This window comes from Mirounga angustirostris, unplaced genomic scaffold, assembly GCF_029215605.1.
Source record: "Mirounga angustirostris isolate CCGP_5_RB_7025 unplaced genomic scaffold, mMirAng1.0.hap1 SCAF_13, whole genome shotgun sequence".
In the NCBI taxonomy this organism is placed as follows: Eukaryota; Metazoa; Chordata; class Mammalia; order Carnivora; family Phocidae; genus Mirounga; species Mirounga angustirostris.
In genome coordinates, this window is record NW_026991721.1 from 72,794,685 (window position 1) to 72,818,307 (window position 23,623).

The window sequence follows — 23,623 nt, forward strand, 5'->3', positions numbered from 1 at the left end:
CAGTAAATATTTTATGGAGACTTCAGGTTTTTAAGAGAATAGAGAAGGGACCTGTGGATGCAGAATCTGGTCTGAAATGAACCCTACAGAAAGTTCGGGGCTGAAGGGGAGCTGAATGATGAAGGTCTACTGCTGGGATGTGTAACCTGCCGGGGCATTGGCTTTCTGTCTCCCAGAGGTTTGCTATTCACTGGCTGTTGACCAAAAAGAAAAGTCCGTTATTGTAGCTTTGGTGGTTGTCCAGCCAGCAACTTAAGACTGTGTCCTTAACGCAACATATTTCCCTTTTGGCTCGAAAAGCCATTTTCCCCCCAAACTCAGAAGAGAGATTCCAGATTCTGAACATTTGCTATGGACTAGGGTTTGCCAGGCTGTTTTCTGTCCTGTGTGACCCTCGTGTGGGTTAAGCTCATGTGACCACCCGCTGCCTTCACCTCCAGTGGCTCCCCATGTCGTATAGGATCAAATGAGTTAGCGCATCTAAAGCACTTAGGACAGTGCCTGACAAATGGCCAGGGTTTAGTAAATGCTGTCCATTTTTTGCTGCCTCTTCCCTGCCCCCCACCTCCCTCATCATTTTCAGGTATGTCTTCCTTCCTTGAACTCCATCCCATTTCTCCTCTCCTTTTCTGGTCATCTAGTGACACTGAAAGAAGAGAATAGGGAAAAAAGATTAACCACAAAAGTATAAAGCCAGAGCCACCACAAGCTCAAACAGTACCTTTGAACAAATTGGAAAAAATCATCCTCTCCAAGTGGATGAAGAGCAGAGACAGGGTTGCCAGTTTATTGGGTGGAGTGCAAGCTAGATTTCAGCCCCCCACCTCTGCCTCGTTCACTCCCTCAGCCTGGCACTCTTGTGCAGTGAACAGCTTACACAACTGAACATGGTAACCCTGATCCCACACTCCCTGGGTGACATTCTCATGGATATTTCTTTCCTTTTCTGGGAACTCTTTCAGTGTTGTGTACATAATAAAAAGACTAAATTCTCCTTTGATTAATTCTTTTAAAATAAGTTTCCCCTAAATTATTTACCTGATGGGGTTTATTTTCCCCAAGTTCTGATCCCCTGAATAAAACTATGTTTAAAACTTGCCGTACATATGCCAGTAGTTAACCAAAATTTATTTACTCCAGTTCAAATGGCAGTTTTAAATGCACTGTAATAAAAAGAGCTGATATTTGTTGAGTGCTTTCCATGTATTAAGTATCTTGCTAAGAAATTTATGTCAGTCATCTTGAAACAATCCTGTGAGGCAGATACTATTATTTCCCTCATTTTACGGATGGGGAACTGAAGCTTGAACAAGTTAAATAACTTGCCAAGTCCCACCTGGTGGGTGGTAGAGCCAGGGCTTGAGCCCAGCTCTGTTCTTCACTGCGAGGGTTCTTAACCCACCATCCCAATTCCAGGGTAAGTTATGAGAACGCAAACTCCAGATCCTCAGTGGCAGATTCTTGGCAGAACCGCGATTTGCAATCAGGTCTATCTGACCGTAAAAATATGGGCTGACCGTTTACAATCCTGCATACAACTTGCCACGCACTGCAGGCTAGGCTTGGGGGCACAAGGGTGAAGAGACACAATCCTTTCCTCAAAGAAGCGTTGACCTAAGGCAGGGAGAAAGACCCAGTAACAGAAAATTTACAAGGTGGAGCTCTGGCTCCTCCAAGCTGATGGGTACTTACTGACCGGGGACCTTGAGTGGGTTATCTAAATTTTCTAGACCTCAGTTTACTCATCTGTGATATGGGAATGCAAATACCTACTTCATAGGGTAATTGGGAGGGATTAAATAAGATAATACATACAAAGTACTTAGCACATAGTTGGCATTCCATGTGTGGTTGTAATCATTATTATCATGGCAAGCGCAATCAGGGAAGTACTTAAGAAGGGCCTGGGACCCCAGAGAAAAGGAACCTGACTCAATCATGGAGGTCAAGGGGAGGCCAGGCAGCCTTTCTGGAGGAGATCCATTCTTCCCAGCATGACCTGCAAGAGAGCAAGGGTACCAGGCAGGAACAGCATCATATCTGTCTTAGAATAGCTGTGGCAGTCCCAGAACCACAGTGAGCTCCTCCTCAAGGGGTCGCGTCACTGAGTGCTGAATAACAGAGAACAGGTGGATGAAGCTGAATCTTCTCCCGCATCCGCGCCTGGGGTTTAGCATGGAAACTCTACAAAGTGGGAATGTAACCCCATTAACTCCTTCCTTAAATGCTGGGCCAGGCCTGATACCTCATGGAGTCTGTCCTGCTCTCAGAAGGTCCTTAACATTTGGCTTGGGGGGGGGGGGGGGTTCAGTGGGACAAAGCTGTTAACACCATGTTCATTCGAATTTTACTCCTTTTTTCCATTATTAGCATCATTGTTGCTTTTTAGGACTATCATCTCCTTGGTGCTGACATTCCACATTGTTTGCTAAATGAGAGACTGAGGAATCCTCTAAGGTGGGTATAGGGACATAACCCTGGGTGGGCAGGTATTTGTCAGAATTAGCAAACAAAAATACAGGATACCCAGTAAGTTTAATTTTAGATGAACAGCAGATGATTTTTTTTTTTTAGTATATGCATGTCCTCTGCAATATTTGAAACATACTATACTAAAGAAATATTGTTGCTTTTCTGAAATTCAAATGCAGCTGGTGTCATGTGTTTTACCTGGCAGCCCTAGGTGTAGGAGCAGCGTCTGGGGATGCTCTGTTCTTTGCACCGGATTTTAGTTTGCTCTGTTAGGAGGCGTGATAAAACACAGCTCTGTCCCTATCACCAGGTATTCAATCTGCATGGGACTCCATTTAGGTGCTTCTATCAATGAGACCTGATTGCTGATGTCTGAGTTCTTTTATCACCTCAATTAGAAAAGGATGTTGGAAGTTAATCCTTCCTAGAGTAGAAATCCTAAACAACTTCAGGGATTTGATGCATGCTCCATTTGTATAACATATAAACACAGAGCAACTCCTTCTCCTGGATAGGCCGCATGGCTTCTGGAGTCCGGATATTAAGGTTTTGTTCTTTTCCATTCTCTCTTGTAACAGAAGCGCAGGTCCAGTCTTTTCTCTTTTGGGGAGTCAGAACATCTTCACATCCTCCTAGGAGTGGATAACCAGTGCCCTCCTTCTGTAATGCATCAGCACTCAGCCTGTAGCTAGATCATCACCAGAGGGGTGACATATGTGTGGGGGTCCCCCTACCTGAGTAAACCTGGTTTTGCTAAGTGGTGATCATTATTATAACAGTTTCTTTATAGGGAGGGAACGAAAACCTGACTTCCTGTTTCTTGCTCCCAGTCGTCCGTGTTTGTGTCTTCTAGAGCTTTCAACATTTTTTCTTACTGCGATCCAGTATCAGGATACACTTTACATCGACACTCACACATACAAATTTTAATATAAATATAACTAAGACAGAAGTTGTATGGGATAGTAATTACCCTTATTAGATTGGCTGCATCTGGTATTTTCCATTATGTTTTCTTTTACTTATTTAAAATGCTGCTTAGCCTGTTCAGTTGATTTCTACTAATGGGTTGCCAACTGCCATTTAAAAAACAATGCTCTAGAGTGTTATATGGCAAATGGAGAATCAGTCTGTTCTTCCTTTCTTTCTGAAAGCTGCCAAAATATTTGAAGATAGCTATCAAATTGTATCTTAATCTTCTCCACACAATGGACCAGAGCTAATACGCTCTGCTTTCTCCATTCCATCATGCTCAACATCTGCAGAGTGCTGTCTAGGTGAGGAAGAACTCAGAGAACTGAGCACATGGCCTCACATACAGCTTGACCAATACTTGGCATAGTGGGATCATCAGACCCCTTGATCTCAACCTCCCATCCAAATTACTATCACTCCATCAATCAATACTCATTGGGAATGGTTACTTAATATTTTAAATTTACCTAAAATACCTAACCCGTTTTTTTCCTGTTTTGTCTATACGGGTATCTGGAGATATTTTTCCTAATTGGGGAGGGGAGGGGCTCAAATCACGATGCCCATCATTCATGTATCCTGGATCTACCAATGAAATATTCCCAGACTCAAGAAATGTAAACAAAAAGAAACTGTGTATCTAGCACAACAACAATTAAATCTCCTCTTACAATGACCATATTTTGAAAGAAAATGGATAACAGGTTAGTAATAACAGCTAATAATTACGGAGTGTGTGCTGCTTGCTAAGCACAGAGCTGAGAGCTTTATACTTTACATGCAACTGACTCATGCATTTCTCACAACACTTTGAGGTGGATGCTACTGTAATTACCACTTACTGAAAGAAGAAAAACTGAACTTTAATAAAGTCAGGTCCTTTAACCAGTCATGTAATCAATAAGTGGCAGAGGGGAAGCTGGTCCCAGGCCCATCTGACTCCTCAGCCTGTGCTCTAGAACACTTAACTCAATATTGAGTCCACATATGGGAAGCTACCTTTGGTATGTCACATATCTAGCATGGTGCTTTTTTGGGGGGGCTTCATAGATCTTGCTCCCTCCCATAAGGAAACGGAAGAACTTAGTAGCAAGTTGAGGTTCCTAGCAGCCCCCAGGAGTCTATGGAGACCGTCTAGATTCATCACTAACGGCACTAGGGTCAGGCCTCATGGTGCTTTCTAGTGGTGCGGTGCTGCCTGGAGGATGGGGAGGCATCTCTCCTGTCCAGGAGACCTGGGAGGAAGAATTGAGTGCTTGGGAAACAACACAGCTCTGCTCTGAACATAGGCTGGAATCCTGACTCTCACTGACACACCATGTGATCTCTGGAAATTCACCTAATCTCACCTCGCCCCTTTTCCACATGTGTAAAACATGGATAATAGCACCTACTGTGCAGGGCGTTGGGTACGGATAAAATGGGATCATGTACGAAATCACCTGGCACAGAAGAGATACCACTCTGTGCATGCTGGTTCAAGACAGAACACTGCGTTCTGATCATTCTTCTACAACAAGCAAGAGACCTATTCCTTCATTTAGACTGAGATTCGGAGTACATGGAAACGTAGGTCCCCAAATGTCTTATACCAGTGGTTCTCAAAGTGTGGTCCATGGACCAGCAGCATCAGCATCGTCTGGAAACTTGTTAGAAATGCAATTCTGGGGTACCACCCTGACCTCCTGAATCAGAAAATCTGGGGTGGGAGGGTAACCCCCCTCCTCCCCCAACTGCTGTCTCTTCTAACAAGCTCTTCAGGTGACTATGATGCAGGTAAAGTTTCAGAACCACTGCCCTACTGGCACTGAGGATCTGGGGTCTTTCCCCGTTTTCAGGAGGACTCAGTTGAAGCCTCTGGAGAGACTGCATCATTCGTGTAGAGACTGTGACCAAATACATAGACTGTAGAGTTCACTTTCAGGTTGTTTCCATTTGGTCCTCTTGTTATTGTTTATCCCAAGTTGTTCATTTTCTGACGTTCCTTATCTCTCTCCCACTTAATTTGAAACTCATCTTCTATGTACCCTTTATCACAAAGGTAGACTGAAAAGGGACCATTCACAGACACTGGGTAGAGGAGACTGGTAACATTCCTGTGGAACTCTTCCAGGGCCCATCCCTGCAAGCCCTCTCCTCCCTTTGTCTCCTTTAAGTTCTCCCCTCTCATTGGGCTCTTCTCTGCTTCAGAATCTTTGCACATGCTGTTTGCCCAGCTGGAACACTCTGGCCCTCTCCAGCACCATCTTGGAGACACCTTCCCTTTCCAGCCCCTTTCTCCCTCCTTAGTCTCTGTTACTGCGCCCTGCTCCTGTTCTTCATCACACATAGACCAACGAATTATAGGCTTATTTATATACATGTTAGTTAGAGCCCATACGACAGTACTCACGCACCTGGCAGAGTGTGTGGCTTATTAGTCAATGTAACCAATAATACGTTTTGAAGGAACGAATGAATGCATGCGTCATTGTAGCTCTCCTATGGTTCTGCTTGCTTTCAAACTCTATTGTGCTTTCAGTTAATCCTTTCAGTTAGTCCTTCTGTTTTTTGGTCTTAATTTTTTCTAGTTATTTCTAATTATTCCCCCCTCTACCTCGAACTTTTCTGAAGGCTCTTGTTCTGCTTAGCGTGATCCTGGCTTTGTCGCTGACACACAATAAATACTTTCTGATTTCTGGATGGATAACTTATCAGTTAAGATGTGAATTTGAACTCTTCCCCCCCCCCCCCGACTCTATGCTGTAAAAGAATTTCTTTTCTCCTGAATTGAACCACCCGGAGTGGCTAGAGCCATTAAGAATGGTGAGAGTTTCCCCACTTCTCTGTCTTTGGCATCTAAATTACAAGACATGTCATCTTTAGTGCATATTCCAGAAGGAACCAGAACTGCTATACAGGTTGTGGAGGGGTCTTCCTTCTCACTGTTGTTTGTAGCTAAGAAAAGAAAGGACACGTTTTCAGAATAAAATACCCGAGCGTCCTTTTCAGAATGGCGGCGACAAGGGCTCTTAAGTACGAACATTTTGACCTGAGTTATCGCCAGTTACTGTGACAATCCTTGTTTTTAATAGTGATTTTATGTTGCTATTGTTTTAGAAACTCAGTATGATTCCAGCTTTAGGGGGAAAAAAACCCAAATTTGTCTACATCATCCTTGGAAATAGAGAAAAACATAATTAGTTTTTTGTTCATGAAAAAAGGAAAAGGAAGAAATAACCATATCATGATATACTGTAGGATGAGCAAAACTGAGGCTGCCTCCTGCTAGTTTGCAATTGGATTCACCCAGCAACTCAACGGAATGATCAATATGGTCAGAAGCTTGGGAGCCTGTAAACGGGCACCATTAATTACTTAGCTAACCCAGTGGTTCTCAGCGGGGGGGCAATTTTACCCCATAGGAGACATTTGGCAACATCTGGAGACATTATTAGTTGCCACCACTTGGGATGGAGTTGCTCCTGGCATCTATGGGGTGCTGCTAAAACCTCCCTCCAATGCCCAGGACAGTCCTTCATAATGGAGACTCATTTGGTCCAAAATGTTAGTAGTGCTGCTACTGAGAAACCTTGAGAAAACCAATCAATCAAAAAGTATGAGCTTTCAATACTCCCAAGATTTCTATAGTAACAGTAGCAATTAATAATTGAAATGATTATTACTTATTAAATACCTGCTACTTGCCAGCCTCTTTGTAAAGAATTCCTAGCTACTGAGTCAGGATCTGACCCCAGGTTTGTTCGGGGACATTGTCTGTATTCTCCTTCCTTAGCATTTTTGTATGTGTGCATTTTCCCTGGACATGATCGTGTCTACCCTCTGCTGATTGTGTTTTCTATAGATCAAGTTAGGTGTTGAGTGCATCCTAGGTAATACACTCACAGGAGAAAGCCACGGGCAAGAAGAGACCGGTGTGTCGCTATGGGTGGTGAAGCTAAAACATCCAGACAAACAGGCCTCAGATCTATAACTTACTAGATGAGTCTAACGCCTATGTAGGATGGTAGCGTATTAAGTATCTACTAAAGTAGCCTTTAGTAGGTACTTAATAAATATTTGTTGGGAAATTTTTTCATAATCAACAAAGTCCTTGGTAAGCTTCAAATGGAGCAGGGTTTTCAAATGTCCTATTCTGTTATATAACATTGAGTTCCTCCTAAAAGCAGCACCTGGTATTTCCAGAAGTTCAGAGGTGCCTCACCTTGTGTATTTCCACTTGCTCTTGACAGCTTTCTCTTGTTTTTTACTGTTCCATTCTTAGTCAGTCTGGCCTGGCAAAGGCTCACCCCTTGCTCCTCCCTCTCTGCACACTATATTCCCTGGCCCCCCATCTACTCAAGGCTCTCCCAGTATTCCCTGAATTTTGCTCCTGTCAACAGCTTGCAAGATGGGGGCAGGGCATGTGTCAGAGGAAGCATGTGCCATGTGAGAAAGCTTATTTGAGAACATGATTTTGTATTTGGAAACAAGCAGGAAAAAATCACAACTATCATCATTGTAAAACCAAGAACTGAAAGAAAAGCTTGGGAGAAACTGTCTTGCCTGGCAATAATATGGCAATGATCATATCTACAGTGGGCGTGACCGTTGTATATTTATGAAAAGGGGCTCAAAGGAAAAGTGCTGAGAAGCACGACAGTGTGTGCTTTCTCTTCCTGTGTCCATGTCTTTGCTAGTAGTATCCTCCTCCTCTCAGCACTCGGATTTCTTGGAACGTGCCGTTTGCCTGCCGTACAGCATCAGTCACTCCAGTCTGCTCCCATAATGCTTTATTTTTAACTTCTAATATGTCACCCATCATCCTAATATGTCATCCATCATACTAAGCTCTGATGTAGTGAATGCTTCTGAAAGAGAATCACAAGAGCTCCGTGACCCCAAGGAGCCAGTCAGAGACCTTAGTTTGTGCCCCTCAAACTGCAATGTGCCAGGAGTCAGAATGGATTCTAGGACGTCACCCTTAGAGATTCTGAATCTTTTGATTTAGAATCATGACCACTCTCTTCTTGCCATCAGTTGTTTCCCTCCTAGTAAGTCCAGGCCCATCCTAGTCAAAGTAGTAGTTGATAAGGACTTTAAGGGATGTGTTTGGAGGGTGCAGAGAAGAAGAGTGAGGGGAAAGGAGGTTTGCATTTTATTAGGGAATTTCAATTCCTTGGTATTTCAAATCACTAGAGGAGAAACAGGGTTTCTTTTACTGGATTTCTATTGTGTGTCCAGCACTTGATAAGCCAATGAGGTGAGTGTAATTATTCCCATTTTACAGAGGAGGAGGCTGAGGTTCATGTTATGTTACTCTTCATAGCAGGAAATAAGTGGACCCAGGATTAGAACTCAGGACTAGCTCTAAAGACCACATTCATTCTCCTCCACCTGGATGCCTCTGTCATCTGGTCTGGAACATCCTAGTACGTGCCTTGTTTGGAGTTAAAGACTGTTCTTTGAGTTGTCCCTAAGAGTGCTGAAATTGTTCCATCACCTTCTTAACCTTCCTGGGAGTGAGTAAAAGACAACTGGGTCACTTTAGAAAGAATGCTGACATTTAGAGTATCTAGATCCAAAGAAAACACAGATGCTGACTGGTGAGCTACCTTCCTGCTAGTAAAGCAGATTTCAGTTTATGTTGTCGACATACCTTGTTTCTATTTGGCCCCAACCACATGTTGGAATCTGGAACCAAATATACTGTAAAACATTACTGATGACCTGTTGCTAGTCAAATCTGATGTCTTTTTCTCAAGCCTGTGTTCCTGAACAATAAATTCTCATATATATATATATTTTTTTTCAGATATATTTGATGTGCAAGATTATTCATTTTCTATATTTGATGTGGTGATTATTAATAGTTGAAGAAATTCAGGTGCATGGAGGGGAAAAATTGGCCTGCCATGTACGTGACCCTTGTATTATTACTTGGTATCCAATTTGAAGAGCTCAGGCTAGGTCCACCTGCTGGGGTCAGCTGACTGTGGAGCCCACAAGCAGTACCACATCATGGGAAGTCTAGGAATCCGGAGCCCTTGCTGGAGGGACCTTCTCAAAACTTCCTCTGGCCTCCATGCCTTTAAACCTCCCCACTCTTCTACTTCTCCAACCTTCGCTCTTCTTCCTCCTCCTTTCCCTAATTTTTTTGTCCTGGGCCTTCTCCAAGTAAACCGACCTTCATAGCTTCATTTCTATTTTTCTCTACATGTCTGTTCTCCACTTCTCACCCAGGTTCTTGTTCCTTCTTTCCTCTTGCCCAGAGGACAGTAAAGTCTTTCAGCAACTTCCTCAAACCAGTTCCCCCTCTTCACTCAGCTTCTCCCAGCATTGGTCCCATGACACATACTTACAGGAATGGTCCATTCTGCCTATGACCCAGGTTCCAAACTGGCTTGACTTGATTACCTTGTTCGTCCTCCTAGCTAAGTCACTGGGAAAAGTAAAATCTTGCCTCAAAGAGTTGGTATCTTCACTGTATTTGGTATCTTCAAAGATTTGGTATTTGTATGGTCTCTCGCTCTTTCTTTCCCATCTCCTTTGCCTGGACTTCACATGTCATTGCTTCCTGAGACTGTTTCCCAGATCAGCTCCCTACCTCACAAGGCTATTGAAGGGTTGATTGAAATAATAATAGCAAGTATACATTCAGCACTTACATGCATTATGCTAAGTATTTTATTTGTTACTTCATTCCATCCTTACAACCACCTTGCCATGGCTATTTCCATCACCTTGCAAATGAAACAGCAGTTTAGAAAAGTTAGGTGACTTGCCCAAGGTCACACAGTGAGTGAGTGGGTGAGCTGTCACTCAACCCATACCTGTTTTGTTCCAGTGGATGCTTGCTTGTAACTATTAAATTTTGCTGCCTCCTAGGATATAGTGTGTTATCTAATGGGGGCAATTAATAAATGTTGGTTTCCTTCCTTCTTTCCCTCCTTTTTCTATCCATTATCTTTTCCCCACTCTAGACTAATTTCCTACAAATGCTACCTGCATCTGAGCCCACCACCCTTCAAGGCTCCCCTTTCTTCTGCACAGAGTCAGTCCTTTACTCCACATTTTTCAGGCACCACCAGCGCTTTCCTGTTTTCTGGTTGCATATCTTTTCTACTTAAATCCTAGAAAGGCTGGTTAGCTGCTGTTTCTTTTGTTTCTTTTATGTATTATCAAGTCCTAGGGTAGCTGACTTTAAATGGAGTTAGGTATTTGGTAAATGATTGGTAAATTACTGCCTTTGGGTTTTATCTTGAGAGCCGAGGTTACTGAGCCATCAGAGGAATCAGAAGAATAGACTGGAATCAGGATACACAATCCACCAGAATTGACAAGAAGGGTACAACCGCTGGCGGACTACTTGGGGGAATTGCCCCAGTCCAGGCAGGAATCCCAGAAGAAATCCTGATCTCGTGAGAAGGCAAAGAGAGGAGAGGAGCACCAGATAAGAGGTGTGGTATGCACTGACTCCTGGTAACGTCTTCCACAGCAACTATTCTATTCCCTGGTCTGTCCACCTGGCAGCAGCAGAGCAGGCCTCTGAAAGCTAGGGAGAAATGTTATGGTTGCATGGTTCCAGGTCCCAGATCAAGGCTCCAGAGGTCTGCCCAGTATAATTGCGTATAATGGGATGGGTGAATAGTGTTTCTTAATACAGCCCGATTTAAGAGGTGGGGCAGAATAGGCAACATTTTTCCAGAGTCACTTTCTGTGCTTCCACCAGGGCAGATAACAGCCTGTGGGGTTGTGACCACAGGATGTACGGTTCTGCCAACACATTTACTACCTAAGGCTATAAGACCTGTTTGGGCCCTTCTGCTTGTCAACGGAGTCAAACGTAGCAGCTCAGCGCCCAATCCCAGTGTGTGATAGACGTACCAGGGCCTGAGGAATGCAAAGAGCAGTGTAGCCGCTTTTCACCTGGAAATTCCACTTAAGAAGAAAAGATCCGAAACATAACCTAATCTGGACTTTGAGGGCAGACCGGGAAACCGATTTCTGCCCGAGTTGGCCCGGTGGGAAGGAAGAGAAACTCAAAGGAGGGAGAACTGTTGAGTCTGACGTTAATTAAGCCGCGGCAGGGAAGCAAACGGCGGAGGCTGTCGCCCTCCTAAACTCTCAGGGAGACACGTCAGCCGGAGCTCGGGGCAATTTCAGCGGGCGACGTCCCGGCCCGGGAGGGGTGGCGGGCGGCTGCAGGCGGGCTCTAGGGCCCAGCGGCCCGGCGCTGGGGCGGGGGTGGAGTGTAGGGTTACAGTGACGAGCCCGACGACCCTCCCCGGCCCGAGCGCGGGGAGCGGGGAGCCCGGGGCGGGGAGTGCGGGCGGCGGCGGGGCGCGCGGGACGCTCTAGGACCCAGCAGCGGCGGACGGCTTCGGGGCTGGAGGTGAAGCCCTGGCGTTTCTCTCCTTCCTGTGTGAATGGGGCTGACTGTCGGGCGCCGCTTCCCCGCGCTGCCCCACGCCATGCCCTGCACGCTGCCCGGCGGCCGCCTTCCCCAGCCGCGCCACTGAGCTAGCCATGGTCGCCTCATGTGGCGGGCAAAGTTGCGCCGGGGAACTTGCGAGTCTGCGGTGAAAGGTAACCAGTCCCCGCTCAGGGTGCGGGGAGGGCGCCTCCGAGTCTCCCACGCGAGGGACCCAGCCGACCGCTGCTCCTCCACCCCTTGCTGCTCCCGGCACGGAGCTCCTCCTCGGGGGACCCGGGGCTGAGATCGGCCGGGCTCCCCAGCGACTTGGGCAGCCGATTCGGCGCGGGTGGCCGGGAGTGTCAGCCACCGCAATCTTGCCCTCCCTTACCCAGATTGGTTAAAAAAAAAAAAAAAAAAAAGCAGAACTCTGTTCCCGCGCCACCCTGCAGGCCCCCCGGTGCCGGCGGGTTGGATCGCCGCGCCGCCCCGCGCCCCATCCGAGCCTGGGACGTCGTGTGGGCCGGCGGGGCTAGGGCCCCGGGGTGCGGGCGCGCCCCCGACGCGGGGCTGGCCTTTCCGGAGGGGCGCTGCCATATGGCTGCACTCTCCGAGACGCGCCCGCGCGCGGGTCTCCCGGGGGCCGAGGGAGGGGGCGGAAGCGAGTGGCCGGTGGCCACTGCCCTCCGCGCGAGACAAAGGCGCGCACACGGGCCCGCCCGACGGGATGCGGCGCCCCGGCCGGACCCTTCCTGCCGCGCGGGGGAGTCTCGGCTGTGGCGGGCGGGGCCGGCCAGGGGGTCGCGCTCCAGACCCGGGGGCTCGGATCGCGTTAGCTGCTGCTCCTTTGTTCTGCCCAGACAAGTTTCTTAGACAGAAACTGGGGAGTTAGACTTAGCTCTCCCTTGCTGTTAGTGCTGCCTTTAAAAGAATCTGGTTTCAAGGGGGGAAAATTAAACTTTCCAAGTGGAACTGGTTTTTCTTGGAATGTGACATTTGTGGCAGGAGGGAGATTGGCACGTCGGCCCCTGACAGCCCTGCGGAGCCGGGGGCCCTGCGCCGGGGCAGGGGCCGAACGTGCCCCGGAGGCTGCAGGGCTGGAGGAAGAGGCGGCGAACCCACGACGCCGCGCGCGCACCCACCTCGAGGGCCTCTGCCTCCTGCCCTGAGCTCGCGGCGACGTTTCCAAGTTTCCCCCTTAGGAGCCCAGGCTGTGAATCCCGGCTCCCTACCCGCAGCTCCCGCGCCGCGCCACGCCCTACTCCGTAGGGTCTTGATTGGTGGCTGGGGAGACTTTCCCTTTCCATTTTTGTTTGAAGGTTTTGCTATTTTGGCTTGGGTGTTGGTTTACTGTCTTCAAATGGCAGTGCTTTGGAAAGTGCCCAGCTACTGCATGGACCACCTGGACTGGGGCTTCAGTAGAGGGGCGCCCTGATCCTGTGGCTTTTGCGGTTGGGACCGAACATTTTGTGCCCTTGGTCCCTCAACTCCTTTGCTCTGTCCTGAGAAAGTGCGGACATGGTTGCCCATTTCCTTCTTTCAAGGCATGTTATGAGAGGCGAGTTTTTGTACTCCTTACAAAGTCGTTGGTTGGTAGCGTAGGTAGGGGGTCAAGAGGGCCAATTATCATCCCCAAAGATGCTCTGGACTACCCCAGACAATGACGTTACTTGCCATAAGCGAGTAAAACCAGAATAGAGAGATATTAATAGCTGCTATCCCAAAAAACTTCCTTCCTTTTCGGGAAGTGAAAAGTCAAGCCTTGAAATGTTGAACAATTATGGCTCTCTGCAGGGCCTGTGGGTCCCTGCCAAACTGACTTAAGATTTCCCCTGGCTGCCCACATTGCTGACTACCCACTGCTCCTGGCTGCCCACCACTGCTGGACCCTGTAGGTGGCAGACCCAGGGTAAGCGTTAAGGGGACTCTCTAGATTGCAAGTTCTTGAAGAATCTAGACCAATTTGAAATTTATTTCCCAGGATGGTGTTCTGAGCCTGTTCATAGTGCATCTACTATGACCATTCTTTATGGGAATTGTGTGGGAACAATATTTGAATACACTTTGAACTGTTTTGCAGAGGAGTAAAGGGTTGGAAACCACTTATTTGACCGAATGAAAAGGAGGAAGATACAGAGTAAAAGTTTTAGAGATGCCTCTAGTCTCCTCATGGGGTCTGGGGGAATATTTAGTTTTTGGATAGGTTTAGTTTGACTTTTGTGAGATACATTTCTCAAGATAAATAAGGAAACCCTGGTAAACTCTGCAAATGGTTAGGAGGGAGAGAAGGTGCCACACTTTTAATTCACCCTCCCTCTTCTTTTTGAAATGCACAGAAGTTTGTTTTTTTAAGGTTCTGTGCTGATGGTGGAGGGTGAAGAATACTAATGTACCAAAGGGCATGTGGAGATCAAAGCATTTAAAAATACATCTTTTCATGGAAGCTAATGGAGGACTTTCAGTTTAAATGGGATTTAAAAGTGCTGTCCTTAAGAAAAGCACATGAATGCAGAAATGTGAGTGAGTAATTTTATGGGAAGGCACTCTGCTGATTAGACTTGAGAGTGTCTGCCCTTGGCCAGTGAGTCTGGAGGCTTCTGTGGGTAGAGCTGTGCTTTTTTTTTTTTTTGAAGTCTACCTCTATGGAGAAGAGCGGACCCAGGGCTTGGGGGAGAAATGGCTGAACTAATTGAAATAAGAAGGCAGCCTGGCTGGTGAGAGTTGCAGGGAAAAGTGCAGCCCCTAGGTACCAGGGCTGTTTTTCTTCATAGTAATTTGTGAAACTGCTTTGAAAATGATTAAGTACTGTATAACGTAAGGCTTTTTAAAAAAAAAATAATTAATGACTTCTGAAACAAGGGAATTGCTAGTGAAAACTGTAAAAATCTGATTTTCCAGGCCAGTGAAATAAAAGGAAGTAACTTTGTAAGACCTGTTAGTAGTTCTGATATGCAAAATTCTCCCAAAGTAGCATCCCGCACCGCCCCCCCCCCCCCCAACCCCCATGTGGCTATCTGCATTTCAAATGCATGTGGAAGCAGCTCAGGTCAGGAAATCCTCTAGCGTTTTGAATAATTTTTCTCCTCCTATTTTTTCATTAATTTTGGTAGGCTCTTGTGTCCCAGAATTCACTAGGCAATGGAATACTTGAAAAGCCAAGGGGTAACTTGGAGGTCAACTAAGAGGACATATTTGATTATAAGGTTTGTTGGAAATAATCAGAGGTTGTTGAAGTTTTTGTTTGTTTGCTTATCGATTTTTTTGAATTTTTATTTTGTTGGTTTGACTTTGTTTTGTTTTGGGAGAAAGGCAAAATTTAAGTCTTGGCCATTGTGGGTAGGTCAATACACTACTTTTGCCAAAGGAAGCCACGCCTGGGCTTGTGCGTTGGCACATTCCCCGTTCTCTAAATTGTGAGGCCCTTGGCCTCTGTTCTTGTGAAACAGGATCTATTCATTCCAGGCACTGAGGATAGGACTCCTGGATTCCCAAAGGGGTTTACACATCAGGCCTTTTTTTTTTCCATTTTATGAGGGGGATGGGGAAGTAGCTCTAAGATGTTAGGAAATGTATCCCTATTAAGACTGTGGAGAATTGGATTTAACTTTTAAAAAAAATGAAGTCACATAGACCTACTGTGTGACTTTAAATCTGTGTTTGGGACCTCACTGACCAGTAGTGCAGCTATATATACCTCTTTTTTGTTCATTTTGTTTTGCTTTTAAGTAAAAGGCCTGTAGTTCACTTTTTAAAAAACTTTTTATTTTGAAATGATTATAGCTTTATGGAAAGTTGCAAAAATAGTAGAGAGGTCCTGTGTACTCTTCACCCATTTCCCCCCATTGGTAACATCTTACGTAACCAAAGTACAATAGAACCAGGAAACTGACATGGGTGCAGTCCATAGAGCATAGTCAGATTTCACTGGTTCTGCATGCACACATCTGTGTTTGTGTGTATATATACTTTGCATTTTTTTCACACTTGTGGATTCTGGTAACCACCAGCACAGCCAAGATATAGAACTATTCCATCAGGTCAAGGATGTCCCTTATGCCACCCCTCACAGTCACATCCACTCTCTCCCTTTCCCGCACCCAGCTGTAAACCCTAGTAACCACTAATCTCTTATCCCTCTGTCATTTTGAGAATGTTACAAAAATAAAATCATGTGGTATGTAACCTTTTCAGATTCACTTTTTCATGATACCCTTGAGATCCACCCAGGCTGTCACATTATCAACAGTTTGGTCTTTTTTATTGCTGAGTAGTAGTCCATGGTATGGATATACCACAGCTTGTTTAACCATTCCCCTACTGAAGAACACTTGGATTGTTTCCAGTTTTTGGCTCTTATAATTTAAGTTGCTGTGAACATTTGTGCACGGGGTTTTGTACAGACATGTTTTCATTTCTCCAGGATGAATGTGCAGGAGTGTGATTGCTGGGTTTTGAATGGTAGGGGTACGTTTTGTTTTTTTAAGAAATTGCCAAACTGCTTTCTAGAGTGGCTGTACAATTTTGCATTCCCACCAGCCACGTATGAGAGATCTGGTTTTTCTCTGCATCCTCCCCTGCACTTGTTTATTATTTTAGCTGTCCCAATAAGTGTTCTAGTCTCAGCCTGATTTTAATTTGCATTCCTTAATGGTGTTGTTGATGATGATGTTGAGCATCTTTTCATGTTTGCCATCCATATATCCTCTTTGGTGAAATGTCTGCTCATGGCCTGCTCATGTTCTAACTGGATTGTTTTTTTTTTTTTTTTTTTTTTAAGATTTATTTATTTATTTATTTGAGAGAGAGAGAGTGAGAGAGAGCATGAGAGGGGAGAGGGTCAGAGGGAGAAGCAGACTCCCCACTGAGCAGGGAGCCTGATGTGGGACTCGATCCCGGGATTCCAGGATCACAACCTGAGCTGAAGGCAGTTGCTTAACCAACTGAGCCACCCAGGCGCCCCCTGGATTGGGTTTTTTATTACTCTTAAGCTTTGAGAGTTCTTCATATATTCTAAATATGAGTCCTTTGTCAGATATATGGCTTGCATATATATTTTTCCAGTATGTAGTTTGCCTTTTTATCTTTTTTACTGGATCTTTTGCAGGGCAAAAGTTTTTAATTTTGATGAAGTCCAATTTATTGATTATTTTCCCCTTTTATGGATTGTGTTTTTGGTGTCACATCTAAGAGTGCTTTACCTAGGCCTACATCCCAAAGATTTTCTCCTATGTTTTCTTTTTAAAGTTTCATAGTTTTACATTTTTTAAAAAAGATTTATTTATTTATTTATCTATTTTAGAGAGAGAGAGGCAGGGAGGGGCAGAAGGTGAGGGAAACTTAAGGAGACCTTGTGCCGAGTGAGGAGTCCAATGTGGGATGCTGTCTCGTGACCCTGAGATCACGACCTGACCCGAAACCAAGAGTTGGACGCTCAACCGACTGTGCCACCCAGGACCCCCATAGTTTTACATTTTATGTTGAAATTAGTTCATTTTTGCCCTCTTTTAAGAATTTGTATGTCTGGCTACCGATCTTAAAAACCATCTCTTAGGTGTTTATTATGTTTTTAGTGCTTTGGAAGCACACTGTTGACCCAGGCATGTTCCCACTCTCAAGAGCTCACCCCTTAGTGGGAGTGTTGTATGGACGTTTTGGTGTGTGAAGAAGAGTAAAAGAGACAAACATGATGTGCTGTGGGAACACTGAGCAGAGAGGGCTCACTTTGATGGAGGCAGTTGGGGCTTCCCTGGGCAGGCTGCCCATGCATGGTGGGAATAAAATCAGTTCTTGCCTTTGATGCAGGTTTTGGATATCTGTATTGCCATGAATTCTTCAGTGTGGGTTATCCTGGTTCTTGAGCACATGCTGAGGGACTTGGGGTAAACTGAGTGTGGTTGAGGGCTTTTTTGGAACTGCACATGGCGTAATAGCTTAAAAAAATAATAAAAATGCAGTATAATAATAAAAACTCAATAACATACAGAGTATGAAGAAAGTTAGATAGCCTTAAGATGAGAATGTGTGTTAAAGGGAAAAAGGAGGTAATACTCTAGGTTGTTTAAGAACAGTGGACCTGGTTTGCTTCCTGGCCCTGCTGCCTCCTTGCTGTATAATCTCAGGGAATTTGACCTGCCGAAGCATCATGGATAAAAACGAAGACAGTAATAGTTCTTTACGTCTTGGAATTGCATGAGGGTAAAAAAAAATAGTGCATATGTACAGTGCTGGACACATTGAAAGCACTCAGTAAATACCTGCTGCTATTATTATTATTATTATTATTAAAATAACAGAGAGACCAATGGTTTTAGAATGTTATGTGTATTCTCATGTATGTCCTGTCTCTGAGAAACTGGAATTCCAGTTCTTATAGAAACTGAGCTTTTGACAGTTGGGGACACTGTATCGTGTACCAAATGTTATTTATTGCATGAAGTTAGAAGTTAGGACACTCTATTCACAAGCTAGTACTGGCTATAAAATAGACGTTTTCCCCACCTATCAGCCAAGGTTTTCTGAGTAAAGAACAGTTTCCTCTCTGCCCCAACTGCAGGAGGTCTGTGTGTTCTCAAAGCTAGTTCGGAGTTTACAGTGCTTGTCACCCTAGGTACAGTAAGTCAGGGCTGATGTCACCAGGATGTGTCCCAAACTTCACAACCAGCAGCTCCCTTTCCTTTCCCTCGCTGACTAAAGGTGTTTGTTTCCCAGAGGAAGTGGAATGAACTCCAGACGTTCAGTTCTAGAGCAGTGGTTAGAACAGTGGTTCTCAAATGCGGGTGGACATCAGAGTCACCAAGAGGTCCTATGTTCTAACAAAACAGACCGTGAGCAACCCCCCCAACCCCAGTTTAGTTTCAGTTAGCTCCTGGAGGGGCCTGAGAATTTGCATTTCTAACAAGTTTCCAAATGATGCTGGCCCTGCTGGTCCAGGGATCACACTTTGAGAACCACTATTTGAGAGCATAATCTCCCTTTAACTGGCTCTGGACTGAGTGCCTAACTCTTTGGAACTGAATTTATTTCTGGCCTCCATCTATTTTTACTTTGAGGTCTCGATCTACACTGTCCACAGCAACCACTAGCCACATGTGGCTATCTACATCAGTCCGAAGTCAATGAACTAAAAATTCAAGTCATACGAGCCGCAGTTCAAATGCCTAATAGCCATGTGCATCGGTGCAGCAAGTTCCATTGGCTAATGCTCTTCTAGAGAGATGTTAGCCCAGTTTGATGGATGGCACCATTGTCGGGCTTCGTAAGATGGGACAGGGACACATTTTTGACTGACATGAATCACTTCTCCCTTGAAGTCCTGTGTGGACCGATTGGGAGAAAATACCACAGGCCCCTCCTCTGTCAACATGAACCTCGTTTTTGGAGACTCATCTCATTTGGAAGGTGGGTCAGCAAGGCATTTGGGTTATGCTGGGAGCAGCTCTTACCAGGTTAGCAGGCTGTTATCAAGAGGAATCTGCTGTTCCTAGGGATGTTTGTGGCTTTGGTTCCGTTCCCGGGGTTCTCCCGGGGGCTGTGGTCCCTGAGAGAAGCAAATAGAAATGCTAGTGTGGAGTTAGCACCGAGAGGTCCTTCTCCCCGGGAAGATCTAGGGCCAGCCTGGACTCCTCCACCTTGGGTCTGTTCCACTGTTGAACCAGCCTTTGTCAGTGCGAGGCAGGGGGTGGGCCTTTGGCCGGTGTCTGGACTTGCTCAGATACTGTTCCACACTGCATCATCCTGACGGTTGCCTCCTTTGAAAGTGTTCTGTAAACTGTAAGGTTCCTTTCCCTTCCCCACATCCAGCTCCTTGCACTGACTTCCCCAATACTTCTTGCATACTTCTCCTCCCTTTGCATGTACACCCGCCAGGTGGTTAGGCACGCATTACCTGGCTCCGGCGTCCACACTAGGCACACGACAGGTCTTCCCACTTCTGTTCTTCCGCATGTCTTCTGATCTGCTCTGTCCTTCCTTCTTTCCTCCACCCTTCTCAGAACAGGCCGAGCAAGACAAGGATGATAGGTATCTTGTCTTCCAGGCTCGCTTTGCTTCCTGCATTAGGTGAGGCTTTGCCTGCGCCCTGTGGCCCTGCGCCAGGGAGGAAGGAGGCACCTCACATTTAGCTGCTGCTTCTCAGGTGGAAGGGCTGCTCTGGGTAGTGTGACCCCCAAAGACAGCTGTGAGGCAGGCCTTTCCCTTCCTGACATGAGCTGTGCTCTGAAGGACTCTGAGAACCAAGTTTCTGAAAAGTAAGCCCCCTCTCTCTACGGGGCTGGGGGGAAAGGGGTAAATATGAAATTCTCTGGCAAGGCCCTGTTTCCTGAGGGACCAGTCTCTAAATATCACGGCAGCTAGGTTGATTGCTCATCCCGGCTAATGTGGGAAAAGGTTGAAAGATATAAGGGCGGTTGAGATTGCCTGTCTGGGATCTTTTTGAGCAATGGGGGGTCAAAGAGGAGGAAAAATGGAAAAAGTGGCTAGGGAGTATGCTGTTTCAGAATTACGGAGACCAGTAGATGCGGTACTGAGGGGACAGCGTTAATTCACTGCAGAACACGTGTAACACCAGTTTAGTTCGTGTATCCAGAAGAGTGAAAGAAAACGTCTTCTGAAATCAAAATAGCTTAAATTAAGACACCTGGGAAAGTAATGTAAACAGCACCACAAAACCACTTACACAAACCTTAAATATTCTGGGGCTGTCAGATAATAAGCAGGTGGTTTGCGAAAGGGCATAATCCCGACAGACTTCCTTCCTGTGGTCATGACTGGCCTGACAGATGATAAGCGAGCAGTCGTGGCGTGAAAAGTGGGGATACATTTACTTTAGCTAACTTTGAGATTTTTTTTTTATTTTTTATTCTTATGTCAATCCCCATACATTACATCATTAGTTTTAGATGAAGTGTTCCATGATTCATTGTTTGTGCATAACACCCAGTGCTCCATGCAGAATGTGCCCTCCTCAATACCCACCACCAGGCTAACCCATCCTCCCACCCCCCTCCCCTCTAGAACCCTCAGTTTGTTTTTCAGAGTCCATCGTCTCTCATGGTTCGTCTACCCCTCCGATTTCCCCTGCTTCATTCTTCCCCTCCCGCTACCTTCTTCTTTTTTTTTTTTTCTTAACATATATTGCATTATTTGTTTCAGAGGTACAGATCTGAGATTCAACAGTCTTGCACAATTCACAGCGCTTACCAGAGCACACACCCTCCCCAGTGTCTATCACCCAGTCACCCCATCCCTCCCACCCCACCCCCCACTCCAACAACACTCAGTTTGTTTCCTGCGATTAAGAATTCCTCATATCAGTGAGATCATATGATACATGTCTTTCTCTCTAACTTTGAGATTTGATCCTGTAAAGTATTCATCCAAAAAAACCCAAGAATGTAAGATCTAAAAATGTCTGAGATACGGATTATCTTAGTCCTGAGTTTCGAAATAAAATTTTCTGAAATTCTGAAGTTTTTTACCTTCAACTTTCCCCAAAATAGATTCCAGGAATTTGGAGAAACAAATTGAAATGAATACGAATATTTATATTTTAATGGCAGTTATTAAGTGACTAAAATCACCTTATTAGTTTAGGACATAACATGTGTTATGTGTAATTAAACTTGCTCAAAAAGTGGACAGATTTTGTAGTATTAAATTTAGTAGTTAGGCAGTAATCACAAATATCCTAATTGAATTTACTTCGAAATATTTTCAACTCCTCTTCAGGAAGGAACATGTTGAACATTAGGAAGCATGACATTTCTCATTTTTTGGACAGGCTATAAATTAGGCAACAACTGGGATACAGAAGCATTCACCGCTCAGTGAATATCTGTTGAGTGAGGAACTCTGGACTGTGCAAGTCAATACTGAGGTGGAGGATTTGATAAGGACACGATAAAAGGATGCAGTCCTCCGTCCAACATCGTAGGGTCTGTCACATGCGTGGAACTGGACTAAGTGTGGGAAATATGTCCTTTGCTCCCGTGGAATTTAGATTCTAAAAGGGATGTAATGGAGGAAGTCATTAGAAAATAGAAGGCAAACAAACTGGGTTTATTCTGTTCTGAGAAGAGGACGAGGGACAATTTAGAACTGCCTTTCAAGTATTTTATCTTCCCTGTGAACTGATTAAGAGGGAATGGGTTTCAGTTACAGATATCACGACTTCTAGAAGCACGGGAAGAGTTCTGTGCCAAGGAGCTTGGGAGGAAATGGAGGTTACAGATGCAGCCAAAGAATTACTAGAAGTGTCGGGCTGTCTCATTCTAGAAGTCTCTTTAGATTGAGTGTGACTGAATGTCCTGTATGAATGTGGGAGGTGGGTCTAATGGCTGGTTTTGATGTGTTCATCTGTGGAGCTTTTGAGGAACTTGAGGAAGCTCGTGTGGCTGGAATTGTGACTGATGTGCACAGCAAGACCAGATCAGATTCAGTACGTCCTCCCAGATGACGGAGGGGAGCCCTTGGAAAACCATCAGGTGGGGCTGTGTCAGGGGGTCCTATGAGACATGTATTGTTCTATGGCAGCAGCATGGATTGTGTCTACATTGGCCTTTCAGCTTCCTCTTTGATTTGAGTGAGTTGTACAATCTGGGAAGAAGAGTGGAAAATTAGTGCTAATTATGCATCATGATTTGTTTGCAAAGTTTGTTTAATCGTGTTGAAAAAGCATTTAAGAATCTATGATGTGTTGTTTACTCTTATAGTTTAAGAAGTTAAAAAAGAAACAACAGAAAACAGCCCCCGCACTCTTAATTCTGTTTAGCCTGCAACTTTACTGAATTCACTTACCAGTAATAATAGTTTTTTGGTGGAGTCTTTAGGGTTTTCTCTACATAGTATCATGTCACCTGCACACAGTAACAGTTTTACTTCTTACTTACCCATTTGGATGCCTTTTATTTCTTTTCCTTGTCTGATTGCTGCGACTAGGACTTCCAGTACTGTGTTGAATAAAAGTGGTAAGAGAGGACATCCTTGTCTTTTTCCTGATCTTAGAAGAGAAGCTGTCAGTTTTTCACCATTGAGTATGATGTGTTTATCAATAACTATATCTCCAAAAAATTAACTATACATCTCCTTTAAACAAAGCTTAAAGCTCATCGATGCAGCAGTGAAATCGATGCTCACATTGATGACCTTTGTGTTTGATTCAGACCTGAGATTCACAATTTCCAGAAATGTTCATTATGGACCTTCACTGTGGAATGAGAGTTTTTTTTCCTTCTTATTTGTAATGCTTAGGAGAGAGGACAAATCCTGCCCCCCTACCTATCCTATTGTCCTTCTGTCTGAAGAGGAGTTTCCTAGGCAGCTGAGGGTGTTCAAGTTAGAGCCTGGTTCCTGATACCTTCTCCAGGTCCAACTAGCCCTTGACTGGCATGCCAAGGTGACAGACAAGTTAGAGGAGTTTTGAAGAGCCTTTGGATGACACCATGTATTCTTTCATTTCAGTCTCTGATAGTAGGACTGCACCATTAAGCTTATTTTCAGAGAAATTGTATATTTTAAGATCTTTCAACCCAAGTGCTTGGAAAAGTGAAAATGTAATTTTAGTCTAGTTTGTCAATTTGCTGAACAGTCTGACCTAAAACTTTAAATGTCTTCATCTTTGTGTGTGTGTGTGTGTGTTGTTTTTTGTTTGTTTGTTTGTTTTTTGGTGGGCAGCAAAGCAAAGTTTATTGAGCAATAGTAAAGTGATAGTACAAAGCTCCCAAAGAGGGAGGGACGTCCCCCAAGAGGGCTGCCCTAAATGTCTTCATCTTTGATCTGCTTGAG

The 23,623-nt window shown here is 45.0% G+C and overlaps 1 protein-coding gene across 7 annotated transcripts in view; it reads left to right on the forward strand.

Moving 5' to 3' along the window:
• The window catches only part of AMOTL1 (angiomotin like 1), a 142,623-nt gene that overhangs the window by 39,894 nt on the left and 79,106 nt on the right, over positions 1–23,623 (forward strand). Inside the window, exon 1 of one of the 7 annotated variants that reach the window (XM_064577170.1) lies at positions 11,711–12,015. The exons of the other annotated variants lie outside the window; for them this stretch is intronic. Coding sequence (XP_064433240.1) covers positions 11,967–12,015 — 49 coding nt within the window. The 5' untranslated portion in view covers positions 11,711–11,966. Of the gene's footprint in view, positions 1–11,710; positions 12,016–23,623 lie in introns of those variants that run through there. 7 annotated transcript variants of the gene reach the window in all.